General features: G+C 46.5%; 1 protein-coding gene across 1 annotated transcript in view; it reads right to left on the reverse strand.

Moving 5' to 3' along the window:
• Positions 1 to 10,515: 10,515 nt before the first annotated feature.
• The window catches only part of RIMS3 (regulating synaptic membrane exocytosis 3), a 39,259-nt gene continuing 34,568 nt past the window's right edge, over positions 10,516 to 15,206 (reverse strand). Inside the window, exons 6-8 of the mRNA XM_006886508.1 lie at positions 13,849 to 13,950; positions 13,381 to 13,520; positions 10,516 to 11,050 (exon numbers count right to left, since the gene is read on the reverse strand). Coding sequence (XP_006886570.1) covers positions 10,838 to 11,050; positions 13,381 to 13,520; positions 13,849 to 13,950 — 455 coding nt within the window. The 3' untranslated portion in view covers positions 10,516 to 10,837. The remainder of the gene's footprint in view (positions 11,051 to 13,380; positions 13,521 to 13,848; positions 13,951 to 15,206) is intronic.

Consider the following 15,206-nt stretch of genomic DNA (forward strand, 5'->3'; position numbering starts at 1 on the left):
TTGTTCCTCCTTCTTCAGCAGAGCATCTGGTGGATTTGAACCGCACACCTCTGAGATTGCAGTGCAGTTTCCTACCACTAGGCCACCAGAGCTCACCAAGACAAAGCTTTGCAATGCTAGCCTCCAAGGAGAAACTTGGTTTCACTCTCTATAAGACAGACCTATTTGGGGGTTTTTTACAGTTCATGGTATGTTCAAGACTTTTCTCCTGCACCACAACTCAAAGGCATCAATTCTTTCATTATCCTTAGTCATTATATGGTGCATAGAAAGTAATCGTGCAGACCATAGACTGGATCAGGCACACCTTAGTCTCTAAACTGACATCATTGTTTCTCCATACTCTGGAAAGGTTCCTGACAGCAGATTTACCTAATGCAATTTGTCTTTTGATTTCCTGACTGTTCATGCTAACAGTGTTGATTGTGGAGCCGAGCAAGCTGTAACTGTTAACAACCTCAATCTCTTCTCCATCCATCATGGTTCTGCCAATTGGCTTAGTTCTGAGAATCTTTGTCTTGATGTTGAGCTTCAATCCATATTGAAGACTACCGTCCTTGACCTTCTGCATCATCTTGACCTTCTGCATCAAGCGCTTCAAGACCTCCTCAGTTTCAGCAAGCAAGATTGTGTCATCTGCATAACATAGGTTGTTGATGAGTCTTCCTCCAATCCTGAGGCCACATTCCTCCACAGAAAGCCCAGCCTGCTGAATTATCTGCTCTGCATATAGATTGAAAAGGTATGGAGACATGATGCATCCCTGATGCACTCCCTTCCTGATTTTGAACCAGGCAGTGAAAATGGCTTTCTAGTCCAAGTATAGGTTTTGCATAAGCATGATCAAGTGTTTTGGGATTCCCATTCTCCTCAAGTTTAACCATAATTTGTTGTGATCAACATAGTCAATGAAGCAGATAGATATCCCTCTGGTACTCTTCGCTTTCTACCAAGATCTATCTTACTCTTTAGTATTTCCTACTCGGGTTGGGTTTAAAGAAATTATTTTATTTCCTACTCAGTTTTTATTGCTATTGTGGCTATGTCATATGCTTGTTATTTCATGGGTATAGCTATTGGAACAAAATGCAGTTGACTTGATAAGTTGATCTTAAGTCTAGGACCTTTCTGAAAGCTCTTTTCCATTCTAATAATTGATTCTGGGTTTAAAAAACAGTGATATAATTATTTCTAAATAATGGTTTTCTCTCTTCTCTTCCAATCCCTTCTGGTTTTCTTTATACCACTATAAATGTTAAGCCAAAGTCAGTGGACCTCTTCATATTAATCGTAGTATTTCTCAAGTGTTTTTCATAGTAAGACTATTTATGTAGGGTTGTTTGGTGTGTTTTTTTATTGTTGTTGCACTGATTGAGTACCACTGAGTCAGAGCTGACCCATAGCTGACCCTCCGGTGGGTTTTCAGAAACTGTTAATCACATGGGAGGAGACTGCCCATCCTTCTCCCATGGAGCAGCTAGTGGATTCAAACCATGTGCCTTTGGGATTGCAGTGCAGTTTCCTCCCACTAGGCCACCACAGCACCTGGGTTTTTACTATATGTATGTTTTACAAAATCAAGAAATTTTCTCTTATATTTGCTAGGAGTTTTTCATTATCATTTTAAGTCTTGGGAGAGCTCTGGTGGCGTATTCCAGAGAGTTGCACTGCTAACTGAAAAGTGTTGTCAAACCCACCAGTGATTTTGAGGAAAAAAGATGGACAGTCTCCTCTTGTCAATTTATAGTCTCCAAAAACCCTCTAGAGGGCCATTTATGAGTTAGTTCTGACTTGATGGCAATGAGTTTGAGTTTTAAAGCCTTAAAATATTGCTTTTATTTCATTGGGAAATTATATGCATTTCTTCACTAGTCTACTAATGTGATTTTTTCTTGCACTCTTAGGATTGCTGTTGTGCTATCAAGTTGACTAAGACTCAGGACAATACCATGAACAACAGATCTGAACCTTGCCCTAACTTGTGCCATCCTCACTGTTTCCTATATATTCGAGCCCATTGTTAAGGGTCAGTTCATCTTGTTGTGGGTCTTTCTCCCATTCTCTGACCCTCTGGCCTTTCCAAGCATAATGTCCTTCTCTAAGAACTGACCCTCCTAACAATATGCCTAAAGTATATGAGACAAAGGTCCACCATCCTTGCATCTAAGGAGCACCCTGGGCACACTTTCTCCAAGACAAACTTGTTCTCTTGGCAGTCTGGGTGGGATATTTAATAATGTCCTCCAACACCACAACTCAAAAGGCATTGATTCTTCTCCTGTCATCTTATTCATTGTCCAACTTTCAGATGGCAAATAATTAAAAATACCATCCATGTCTGAGAAAAACTGGATAAATTACATATACTGCATTGAAACAGATGAGTGAGAGAACAGCTTAAAAGCGATATATTATTAGGTATTATGGTTATTACAAGAGTTTAGAATTAAGGTTGCATAGTGGAGTGTACTTGGGGCAGGGGAGGGGAGGATTGTATACCAATGAAAGAATTTTTCTTTTACTTTTCAAAGAGAGGAGTGAACTGCAGGGGAGGGGTGAGCAGGGAGAAAAGTACAACAATGAATGAATGAATGGAAATCCAAAATCTCTGTAAATGTTCATTAAAATTAATTTAAAAAAAAGAAAAAGAAAATACTATCCACAGCTTGGATCCGATTATCTTCAATCTTTTCTCCATCTTTCATGATTTTGCCTATTGGTCCCGTGGTGAGGATTATTTTTGTTTTGCTGATGTTAAGATGTAATCCGTATTGAAGGCTTTTATCTTTTACAGCAAGTACTTCATGACTTCCTCACTAAATACTTACAAATATAATATTAACACAGTTTTGGACTCAATAGCTAAGATTTTCACATCCATGTGAAAATTAAGTTTTCTTTATAGTCTCTCATTATTCACTTTAGAAATGTTAGACAGGGTTCTTAAGGATGATTGAGGATGTTCAATAGCCTTACCGTCCCAGATAGCATTCTCCTGGTCTCCGTATGGGTTCCACATGAGCACAATTAAATGTTCTGGGATTTCCACTCTTCTCAATGTTATCTGCAGCTTGTTATGATCCACACAACCAAATGCCTTTGCATAGTCAACAAAGCACAATGAGGCATCCTTCTGGTGTTCCCTGGTTTGAGCAGGTTAGGGCAGGGGTCAGGTCTGCTGGTCACAGGACTGCTGGGGGTCATGGTTGACTCATGGCATCTAATGACAGCCTCCACCACCTTCCTCCAACATGTACCTTGAACAAGTTATGTACTGTGTTGTCCAGTATTTTAGTTTGTGCTTATATTTTTCAGTTTTACAAAGTATTTTTAATTTTGTTTTATAATTTGTGTATATTTACATGATTTATTTAAACAATAAAAATATTTTTTACTTTTTTTAGGGGGGTTACTTTTGCCTTTTGTATTTTAATCCCTCCATTTAGGATAATTTTCCTTAATAGCAAATATATAGCATTTAGTATGTGTCAGGCACTGTTCTGAGCATGTCAAACATACTACCTCATTTTATTTTCCCAGTAACCCTGTGAAGTACATATTATGTTCCATCTGGAAAACATCCTTTTTTATTTTTCCACTCTAGTTTTGTTTTTGTATATTTTTTTTCTCTCTTTTGTTTTCAAAGTGGGCATGCTGGGGAGAAATTTATTGGGTAGAAGTATAGCTCACAGGAGTAGAGCCAACATTTTAAGAGTAAAGTAGAAGCAGAAAAGTAAAAGGATATAACTTTCTAGTTATGGTGCCCACTGGAACTGCAAAGCCATGGCCAGACCCAGAGAGCTGAGGCAGAGGTGTTCACCCTGGAGGACTCCTGGGGATGCCAGCCTTTCCCTCAGCAAGCCAGTGCTCAGACTGAGCCCTAGGGAGACACAGTTTTGCCTAGAATTGAGTGAATATTCACACACCTTTCTCCCCTCTTTAATGCAGGAATAGAGAGGGGTTTCAGGGGTTATGTCTGATGTAGTTTACTGCACTAGAGGCCATCTGCTACTTCCCCTGCTTGTCTGTGGTGTGGCGGAAATGAGCAAGACTAACTCAACTATTAAGCGTAAGCAGATGCTGGAGCCAAGCACTCAGGCAGAAATGAACTCAGTTCACGGCTTTTGGGTTAGAACTGACCCAGCTGACTCTCCATTGGGTTTCTTAGGCTGTTAATTGCATGGGAGGAGTTTGCTCATCTTTCTTCCACGGAGTTACTGGCGATTTCAAACCACCAGAGAGGGGCTGCCTTTGGGTTAGGATCACAACTCCCTAGGGACCCCATGCCAAAGATCTCTGAAGAAATAAGCAGTGGATTAAAACCCTGGCCTTAGCGCCATCTTACCTCCCCCTCTACTTGGCCCAGGATAGCCCCCGTGAGAATAGAAGACTTTGAGGGTCTATAGTCAGTAGGGATTCTGGGAGGCATAGATGGAAAACTGACCAGACCAGTCATTTCCAAGTTCCCAAGAACATCATTGTGGAAACAGCTTCTCCAATTGGAGTCCTAGGCCTCGACTATTTCTCTCAGGGCTTTTTCTGAGCTGTACTGCCCTTCAACCAAGGCACCATCCTCAGCCTTTTACAAGACTCAGACCCTTTGAACCCGGTTTTCTAATAGAATTAAGAACTGTCTGCAGAAAGCAACACAGGATACCATTTTGAAACTGACTTTAATAATTGTTTGCTGCCCAAATACTGTACATGCAGAAGCCTTGAGGGAATTGGCAAGAACGTTGTACAAAACAGCCGGCAGTCCTTCCCAGCTGTCCACCTACCACCCAGGAACCTCAATTCTGGAAAGATGCTGCACATATAAAACGCAGAGAGCACAGATATAAAAGACTATTTGCTTCTTATCTAAACGGTGTGCTTGTCAGTCCCTATCTCTCTTTGCAAGATGCATCAGGAAATTCTAAAAAAGTGTTCTTGCCTCCTGTAAATTTACACTCTAAGGGGGTTGATAGGAATACCAAACTAACTATTCCCAAAGAAGTAGCCACTATGCCTTCTGAGATGTTATCTGGTTAAAGACATTTTGGAGAGAGGAATGGTTTTAAAGAAACAAAAATTTTGTTTTTCTGGGAAATAAGTTCCCTCTCCCCTCTCATAAGAAAGCATTTCTTCTGAAAGCCTCAGTTCTTCAACTTTCCCACTGATGTCATCCTAGAAGCAGAAATGAGGAATGACCCAGCCTCATCTGCTGGTGGGGATACTGACCTACACAGGCTGCAGCTGAGGTTGTGATATTACATCAGCACCTTGGAAATTGCCCACTGTAGACAACCCTTAATATTTTCTCATCATTATGGAAGAGTAAAAGGAGGAGAACACACCATGAAGAGGTGAAATCAGTCTGATAGGATTCCCAGAGTTCTTGTCAGAAGCAGCATCTGGGCATGGACTGGATGAGGACCTGTGCCAGCTTGGGTATCAAGGGATGGAAACCACCACCCCAAGGAACCAGGTGCCAGGTGCACCAGGCTCGGAACCCTCATCATCTCAGATCCGAGGATTTGAAAGCTGGAGGGAATCATGGAGCAACTAGATAATTCTCCGGTTTGCAAATGAGTTAGCCGAAACTCAGAAAAGTGAAGAGTCTTGTCCGTGGTCTATTTCTAGCAAAACTGTGTAACAGCCTTTGATTCCCTGTAGCCAGCTGCCCAGGTCATTGACCAATGTGTTAGATGGTCTGTTGCTCCTGGAATTCCCAGGACCATTTTCATTAGCCAGACTTCCTGGAACCCAGTCACAGGGACCTCTCCTGGCATCAAAGTGAACTTCCTGGGAGGTCCCGTCCTAACTGGCCACATTTCCAGCCAGAGCCCTGGAAGGTTTTCCCAAATCAGTAACAACACATGCTTTCCGACGAGCATGTGCCCCAAGCCAGTCTAGGCCCCTGAGAGAATGTGCATTTCTCTCACTGGCGTGGCTTCCCTCACAGGCACAGTTCAAATTCAGGGTTAGGGGTAAGGGGGAGTTGCTTTGCTACATGGAAAGATTAAGCCCTTTAACAGAGAACAAGGCCCCATCATGGGACACACCAACCACTGAGCTGTGTTTGTGCAGCTCAGCCAGAGAGTTGGTACCCGAGGAGGCCAAGTTGCTCTCTTTGGCATCACTGACATTGTTCTGAGATGCTCAGGCACTCTTTCAGAATAACCTATTCCCAGTCTGACCAGACCCACCCAGGTCTCACCTGTGTGGGACTCTCCTGCTCTTTCACCATGATCATGTTTGCTTTGCCCCAGTCTCTTCTGACCTGAGTGAAATGAAGACTTGAGGGAGAAGGTGGGAGAGGAGTCAGCATCTTCATCTCCTCCCTGATCATTGAGAAGGACAATCCAGTGCAGGAAGCAGCATTTTAAAGACCCTCGTTAAGTGTCAGGATACTGGAGAAGAAAACTTGGAGATGAAGAGAAGGTAGGTAGGAGTTGGCAGGGAAACAGTCTCTGCTGTTCCAACTCCCTGGAGCCACTGCCAAAATACTGCTGGACCATCTCTGGCCCTGAACGCTGTCCCCACTCTCCCGACTTGTAGGGGAGAACAACTCATCTAGAACATCAAAGGCAGCAGTTTCTTGCAGAAAATACACAGTGCTGGGAGCCATTAAAGCACAGAAGAGCAGCCTTGCTGCTTTCTGGGCCAAGGAAGATTGGGATCATGAGGAGGGTTTCAAACGATTTCTTCCTAGTTCAGTCACAGCCGATGAGTCAAAACTGGAATGGACTAAAATTTGTAAAATGTGGGTAAACCAGAACAATAACTGGAACAATTAAGGGTCAATGCCCTGCTAGACACTTCATCTCCCTCTTAGAAGACAGAGCAGCATGTTGTGTTGCCTAGCAACTAAGTCTCTTGACAGGCAGAGTGGGAAACAACGGTGCCCCACTCAAAGATGTAGTCAACTATGCTGCTTTGAATATGTGTTGCTCTTCACAGTCCTAGAAAGGGCTCACTGTGCCTCTTCTGAATCTCCTATTCCAAGACATCAACCTGTACTTTTTTCCCTTTTCTGGTTATTGTTCTACTTTACAAATTTTAAAAATTCAAGTCTTTGCCTATTTTGCTTTGTTGGTCATGACTGAACTGGCTCAAACGGATTCAAAGCCCTAAATATGAGGTATGAGAAGCTCTGGAACCCCAGGAGAAGAGGAACTCAACATCTCCTGATCATGCAAGGAGCCTGGTTGCATGTCAGGGTTCCTTGGAACACAGTTTAAGATTGTGTTACGTCTCAATTGCAAAGAAAATGAATTTATTATCTTGGAAAAAAAGGAGTACTGCTATTCTCAAGGTTGGCAGTGAAAGAGAGCTCTAGCCAGCTTTCCCTGGAAGGGGTCATGCCTCTGGAAGATCTGGCTTAACTTCAGTGCTCTGCCCAGTGGTGATTTCGTGAGTAGCTCCTAGATTCCGTCTCAGTCTCAGCCCCATGAAGGGCTGGTATGTTTGGGACTTGCTGGAGCCCAGAGCTTCTAAGAGCTTCTCTCCTAGCAGAGTAGATGGTGGAAGAGACTGACTGGGGAGTTATTTAGGGTATGGATCTTCCCTGAAGGATCAAATCTCCTTTACAAACCAAGATCTGGAGTCTGATTTGTTTACTGGAGGTTAATTCATACCAAAGCGCTATCACAGATTTCCCTTTAGGGAAGGAGACTCTGCCAGAAGTAGGACACACTGAATAGAGCAGACACCTGGAGACAGAGGCTTTGGATCAACCCTCACTGTCCCTGCCCACAGCTCACCATCGCTGTAGAGCCACTCCTGTCTCACTCCTTTTAGGAGACAAGTCCATCCTGGTAGAGAATGAGTAAGCGGCAAAGAATCTCCAACCTGTACCAGCACTGGTGTTACCTGGGGTGAGGGGGCATTTGGAGCCAGGACACTGTACCTGCAGTGAACTGACCCCATGTAGGGGGGAATTATGTATTTTCCTTCCCTACTATCCCTCTCCCAAAGGGCAGAAGCTCCCCCATCCCAAGGAAGGCCAGGAGTCAATACACCTACCATTTCTCTCCCAGGACATGGTACCTCCAAAGAGCTCACTCAGGGAAACCACTGCATCGTAGATGCAGAGAAAAAGACCATCCGAAGAAGCCACTCCCCATTACATCGTCTCACACAGCTTCCCCCATGGGGGGAGCATTCAGGTGGAGATTATTTATTTATACAAAAGGTTAAAAATAGTAATTCTCCAAAATAAACTTGGGAGGAATAACCTCTCACTAGGGAGGCAGGATAGTGGAGTCACCCAAATTCTGGGCAGCTGGGAGAACTGGAAATTGTAAATGGATCAGCTCAAGCGACCAATGGATCAGGCCCCCTCTCTTAGGACTTCATCTGTGGTAACTCAGGTGATGGGCACTGAGGCCCACCGCTGTCAGAGGCAGCGCCTCCTCCCCTTGCCTTCCTGGGCCCCTAGCACAAAGAGGGTGTGCTCTGCCCCACGCTCTGGAAGTGACTGCATGGACTGATATCAGTGCTCTGCTATACCAGCAAACGTCTACATCATTCTAAAGATCCCACAACTTCAAAGGACGAGGGTATTTTCAGTGGTCCTGGTGGTGACTGTTCTAGAGGTGCCTACATCATTGACAGGAGAAAAATACCCTATCCAAGAGAGATTCCCCCTGTCTCTGCCCTAAGGTCCAAGTATATGGGGCCTTTAGCTTCATTTTTAGGAATATGAGAAATGCATGTATTACCCAATCCCAAGCAAAAGGACTAAGGAGAAAGTTTCTGCATAAAGAAAAACCTCTCCCCAGGTACAGGGCCCTTCTCTTCCATGAGCACAAAGGTTGTCTTATTTGAAAATACTAGAATGGAGGCTCAGGCAGCAGACAGGTGCTGACTGTGTTCACATTCTCCCTGTCATTACTTTTTGTCTGGAGGCAGGATTTTGGGGTCCTGGCATCTTCATCTAGTTTTCCTGGAGAGGTGCCAGCTTAACAGGGGTCTCTGCAAGAAAGTAGAGCCCTCTGCATTGGGACGGCCTGAAGCTCACGTTGCCTCCTCCAACCTTCTCTTATGGTCCACCTCCGTCTACTTGCATATGATTAATTATGGAGTCCAGGCCTTCAGGCCCCAAGACCTCTCCTCTGCTACTCTTCCTAGCTCGCTCACTCTCTGCCTCAAGTACTTGGGTAAGAGTCATTTTGATACTTTGGGATGATGGTTGAGGAAGGGCAGAAAAAAGGCCTTCCCCATGCCTTGACCTCCTTTCCCTCTCCACCAGACATGGACTCATAGGCTGCTTTGTCCATTTCTGGTGCATCTACATCCTTTTACTTTGACCCTAGAACTGAGGGGATGACAGGGACAGATTTGAGCCTTCTTGAACCAGACATTAGGATTCCCAGCAGACCTCTCGGAAGGTCCAGTCCAGGAACTGGTCCCTACCAACTGAGCCAGGCTGTCAAATCAGGCCAGCTTTGAGAAGCTACAACCAGCCAAGAATGGGCAGGAAAGCAAAGGGTAGATGAAGTGCCCAGGGCAGGCTAGCCCATTGTCCAGAGGGCAGTGATGGAGGGCAAGGTGGCAGGGAGGCCCCGGGGGGAAATATTGCTTGTACAGAGCTGGTGACTGAAGTGGTCCAGAGTCCAGAGCCAGGAAGCTGGGGCCCATGTGAGTCTGAGCTCCCAGACAGAGACTCTGGCTCTGGAAATGAGCAAAAAAAAATAGTCTCAAATGAGCATCTTCATGCAGCTAGTAGATTCCTAACTATGGTTCAGAACAAGCCAACCCCAGCCCTTCTTATTCCATCAAAGAGCCCTCCCCTCGGCACTTCCTCACCAGATCAAGCCCACCAGATATGAGCCCAGAAGAGGACAGGGCCACCAGCAGGGCCTGGGGAGGACACAGGTATATCCAGAGAATGCCTGCTTTGAAAGATAACACCCCTCTGAGATCAGCCCCCCAGATGTCAAGGCCCTCCTTGGGTTCTTGTGGCATGTCAGAGCCAGGAAGTCCTGAAGCGGAGAACAAAAGCTCACAGAGGTACCTGGCTCCTCCCCCTAAGGTGTCTGGCCAGCTTCCCTGGAGCCAAATCTCCTTGTGTCACACACAGGAGAAGGAGGTGGCTCCAGGGCAATATCCGAGCCCTCCGCTCCCTGGGCAGCTGCTTCTCCCCCTGTGGCCCTGACGGGGCACTAGGTGAGCATGCTCATGCTGCAGAATGCATCCCCCGGGAGGAGCCACCAGGGCTGCTCCTCGGCAGGAAGGCGGCATGTCGGAGTAGAGGTGGGGGCTGGGCAGGGTCCCCAGAGGGACCTCAGTGTGGTCAGCTGCAGTGGATGCTACATTCTTTAAAAAAAAATAAATAAAGAGCAGCAGTGCTGGGGAGAGGCGGTGGGTGGGACAAAGGACAAGACAGAAAACTGAGATCACCAAGAGGAGGCACAGGTAGGGAACACAGAGGCTCGACTCTGGCCAAGGGACTGGGCAGGATGGCCCAATGGCCACCCCCCTCCTTTCATCCCTGGGGACCCCTCCAGGTGAGTCGTGCCCACACAACCCTCCTTGGGGTTTCTTTCCAACAAGATACAAAGAAGACATGGATTTCAGTCCACATAGTCACCAGGACTGACTATACCCAGATAGATGAACGTACACAAACGTGGTCACACATACACACGGACTGTACACGCATCCGCACAAACACGCACACGCACATACACACACGAGTCTCCACTGCCAGCTGGGGCAAGCCCAGTAGCCAACAGGCATGCAGCAGGGCACGGGGTCCATGTAGACATGAAGACTATGTACAGGGGAGGAGGTGGGGGGCCGGCTGGCACCCCTTCTCATGCCACCATCCTGGCCTCTCTTCCTGGGGTCCTTAGGAACACGAGGGGCTGGTAGCACTCTCCAGGGAGGACTGGGACAGCCTCCTGGTGAGGGATCCAAGCGTGGAATCGGCCACTGAGGAGGTGGGGAAGAGTTTATACCAGCCAGTGACCGCAGCACTCAGGTCCAGCTCATCCAGCATGATCTGGGCCATGCCCATGAAGCACTTGTGGTCCATTCGGCCATAGTCTCCCCAGACGATCACCTGTCAGCAAAGAGAGGAATGAGCCAACCCCACACACAGGGATGTGCTATGGGCTCAGGAACTGCAAGTGTTGCCAAGCCACAAATGGCCAAAGAGAACCAGAACGCAGCCTGATTTCACTAACCTGCTGGGTACCCTATGATGTGCCAGATCAGACCCAAGCCTACGGCCCTTCCATGCATTAGCTCAACTGTATCAGCTAACTAACTAAGTAGGAGTGCTATGTCAGAGATGGTGAGGATGGCACTGGATAGAACAAGACTCAGATCTGTGAATCATAGGCAATTTGATGGCACCTTACAACAACAGCAACTATGTAATCATTGCCACTAAGAGGAAACAGCAGCTCAAAGTGGTTAATTAACTAACCCAAAATACACAGTAGTTCATGATCACGTTGGCACTGGAACCCAGGTGCCTCCCAGCATCCCCGAGAACAGGTTTTCTTAGGTAAGTATAGCCTGAGAGCCCAGGGCCTGGTTGATCACAGGCCTTTGCCCTTTGACCTCAGTACTTCCATAAAACCGGGAGAGGGGAACAGCTTGGTGATGTTCAAGTTTATATGTTCATCAGTTAGTCCTTTTTCAAAATGGAATACATAGCTATATCTATAGTGGCACAGTCTGTAGAAAGTTGTGCTGTTAACTCAGAGGCCATGCTCTTCTGGTGGTTCGAATCCAGCCCTGGCTTCATGCAAGAAGGATGGGCAATCTCCTCCTGAGTGATTTATAGCTTCTGAAAACTGCTAGAGGGTCAGCTCTGAGTTGGTTCTGACTCGACAGCAATGACTGACCTGACTGTAGGCAGATTAAGTGTGTCCTGACTCATAGCTACCTTGTGGACAACAGAATAAAACATGGTCTGGTCCTGCGACATTCCCTCGGTCACTGCTGTGTTTGAGCTCACTGTTGCGGTCACTGTTTCAGTCCATCTTTGCTTAGAGTCGTCTTCTTTCACGCTGACACATGACCTTACCAAGCACGTTACACATCAAGGTCTGGCCCCTCCTTCTAGATATGTCGGTGGTGGTGTTACATGCTGTCAGGTCAGAACTGACTCATAACTAACCCTCTAGTGGCTTTGCAGAGGCTGTAAATCACACAGGAGGCTTCTCCTCTTCCTCCTATATATGCTGAGTTGGCAACACTGGTCTACCACTAGGCCACTGGAGCTCACTCCTGATAAACAGATATATATTGATACTTGTGTGTGTATTACATGAGAATTTGACCTGACTCTCCTCCTTTGCTTGGAAGATTCCTCACACAGAATCCTAGCATCTTTCAGTTCTCATTTAAATGCAGCCTAGAAGAAAAGCCTTGGATGGGAACTGAATAGGCCAAACTGCCCTGGTCTCTATCCTCTCCTTTGTGACTTGTGTAGCCTCCTGCAAGGTTACCACCACCCACCCATGAATGCTTAGCAAGTATGCTCTTATGTGCCAGGCACTATGTTACACCCTTTATGTCCAATATTCTGTTCCGTATTCATAATTTATCATATGTGGTGGGGAAATAACTCAGTGGCAGCATCTGTAAGGAGCCGCACTGTTAACCCAAAGGCCATGCTTCTCTGGTGATTTGACTCCCCCAGCAGCTCTACGGAAGAAAAATGAGCAATCTCCTGTGTGATTCACAGCCTCAGAAACCCAACAGAGGGTCAACTATGAGTCAGTTCCAGCCTGACAGCAATGAAAATTTTTTTTTGGTTTTGAACCTGTTTTGTTTTTGAAAAGAACTGAGGTGAAGCTTGAAGCCAAGACCAAACCCAGAGATCATGGCCATCTCCTCTATTTCCACATAGCCTCTTGTGCCTCTGTTACTTCACTTATGAAATGACATAATAATTCTTCTCTCCCAGGCCTGTCGTGAGGCACAAACAACAAGTGTGCAGAAGGGCTTGGTCACTCTGAAGAGCTTGGATGAGCTCTGCAAGTCATTAGCTGGTATCACAAGCAAGTCACCTTTCTGTTTCCTCGTTTGTAAAACAGGAGTCAGACCGACTTCGCAGGACCATCATAAGGATGAAAGGAGACCACACTGGAAGGCAGCTGGCACAAAGCCTGACGCCAAGCAGACTCAGCAAACAGCAGCAGTAGGCAGGTGGCTGGAGAAGAACTGGCCAGACTGATTCTGATCCGACCTGCTGGCAGTGCAACCTGAAGGGCAATTTAGCTCTCCTCCTGAACCTTGGCTTCCTTATGAATCAAGTGAGTGCGGCAACATTGCACTGGATATTAAAGTGCATGCACAATGCACCCGGCACAGACCTGAGCACTGAATAAATCAGAGAGGAGTTTGAAACAGTTCTGTGAGACCATTAACACTCACCTGCAGCACCTTACCCTGGGGCCCCTCGTCAAAGAGCAGTGCCTGCTGGTATAGGGGGTCGCGGGTCTTCTTGGCCAGCTTTGTCTTCTTCTTGGCCAAGCAGGCCCCATTCTCAAGCAGGTAGACCTTGATGTAGGTAGCTGAGGGATGAAAGTATGATGCAGAAGAGTCCTGAGTGGACTGCTACGGCTTAAACCCTCCTCTATGTCTAGGACCGCATGGAGATGAACAGAGTGTGGAGGATGAACTGAGCAGTGGACAGCAGGTGGACAAGGTTGTCTCAAACACTGAGTCATCCACCCCCCCTGAGCCTGATTTCTTATTTGCTAGGCTGCCAGGCAAGCCACAACTCCAGTGTCAAGCACACTGATTCAGGCCAACAGGATGCTGAGGACTTTCTGGGCCCAGAGTTCAGCTGCCCAGCCCTCCTTGCCAGAAGCCCATTACCAAAAATCCTCCTGGCCTCACCTGGGAGAGATTTGGAGCCTGGTTTGGGGGTCAGACCTCGGGCCTCAATCACTTCCACCTCCAGCTGGCCTCCCCGGTCCATAATGGTAACATGTACATCACCTGTAACAAAGGGGAGAGAGGGTCCAGGAAGGGCCAGACCAAGGGTCACATCACACAACTACAGATGGACAGTCTGCAGAAGATGCCACAACACTGCCAGAAAAAGAACTTAAAGTAGCTGAGAAACACATGGATGGGCTCCTTAGGGTGGGATGGTTGTTGTTGGTTGCCTTTGAGTTGAGCACAACTCATAGGGACCCTGTGAACAAAAGGCCTGAAGCCCTTCTGCAACAACTGACATTTATCAAAGTTCATAGAGTTTCCGGAGGCTTGTTATTTACAAAGTAGATGCCACTCTTGCTTCCAAAAGGGTAGGATGGTAGCATGGCCTTTATGAGAGATACCTGGCAACAACGCATAGCGGCCAAACTCCCATCTAAGGCAAGGGTTTCTGCTTTACTCAGCAAAACAGGTAGGTTTGGGGGCAGAGCTGAACAGCTCAGGAAGACTGGAGAGAGGCTGTGACATCAACAGTGTTCCTCCTTCCCCTACACAGCAGCCTCCATCAGAGCCTTAAATATACGTCGGCCAATTTAAAGAATTCCAACTTAAAGAGATGCCAAGGTATGCACCTCTCCAGAACCTGATGGAATACCTGGACCAAGGGCTGTTCTTACATGGGTTCCTCCATTGAAGGAGGAAGAGAACTCAAGCAGGTTTCCGGGCACGGAGAACACCCCCTGTGCTCCAGCAAGGCAGAAGAACATCCAGCGGCACCAAATCCAGTTTGTGGAGTCATGTCAGTTCAGGGGACCCTCAATTATGTTCAACGTGGGTGTTCAGAATTTGAATTTATGCATTAAGCACTTGGAACATGCTTCAAAGGGGTCCAAAATCATGAGTCTGGTCCAGAAAACTTTAAATGAACCATCATTCAATTCTTTGTATTTGCATTATTGGGAACATGGTGGTTTTCTACTTTCAGGAGTATTCTGGAATTCATTCTCCAGTCTCCAGTAATTCCTAATTGCCCCACTCCTTGGGTCTGAGAAGTATTTCACTATAGATTACACTTTCCAGGTCTCACCATATCATTCCTAACAAGTTTAGTGGATGCAAATTTGTCCTTTCCAACTTTGGACACCAGGGGGCAACACACCCAATGTTCTAGGCTGCAATGGCGAATTAGCAGGTGGGAGAGGCTATCTCCTCTCACAGCTTCCCATCCCATGGCACGAAAAGCTAGTCCCTCAACCCCTTACCAGCCTGGAAAACAAGGAAAGATCACTAATCACCTCCAACCTAGAAGGCTTATG

The sequence above is a fragment of the Elephantulus edwardii genome, unplaced genomic scaffold (assembly GCF_000299155.1).
Source record: "Elephantulus edwardii isolate Elephantulus edwardi_28Jun2011 unplaced genomic scaffold, EleEdw1.0 scaffold00049, whole genome shotgun sequence".
Classification (NCBI taxonomy): domain Eukaryota; kingdom Metazoa; phylum Chordata; class Mammalia; order Macroscelidea; family Macroscelididae; genus Elephantulus; species Elephantulus edwardii.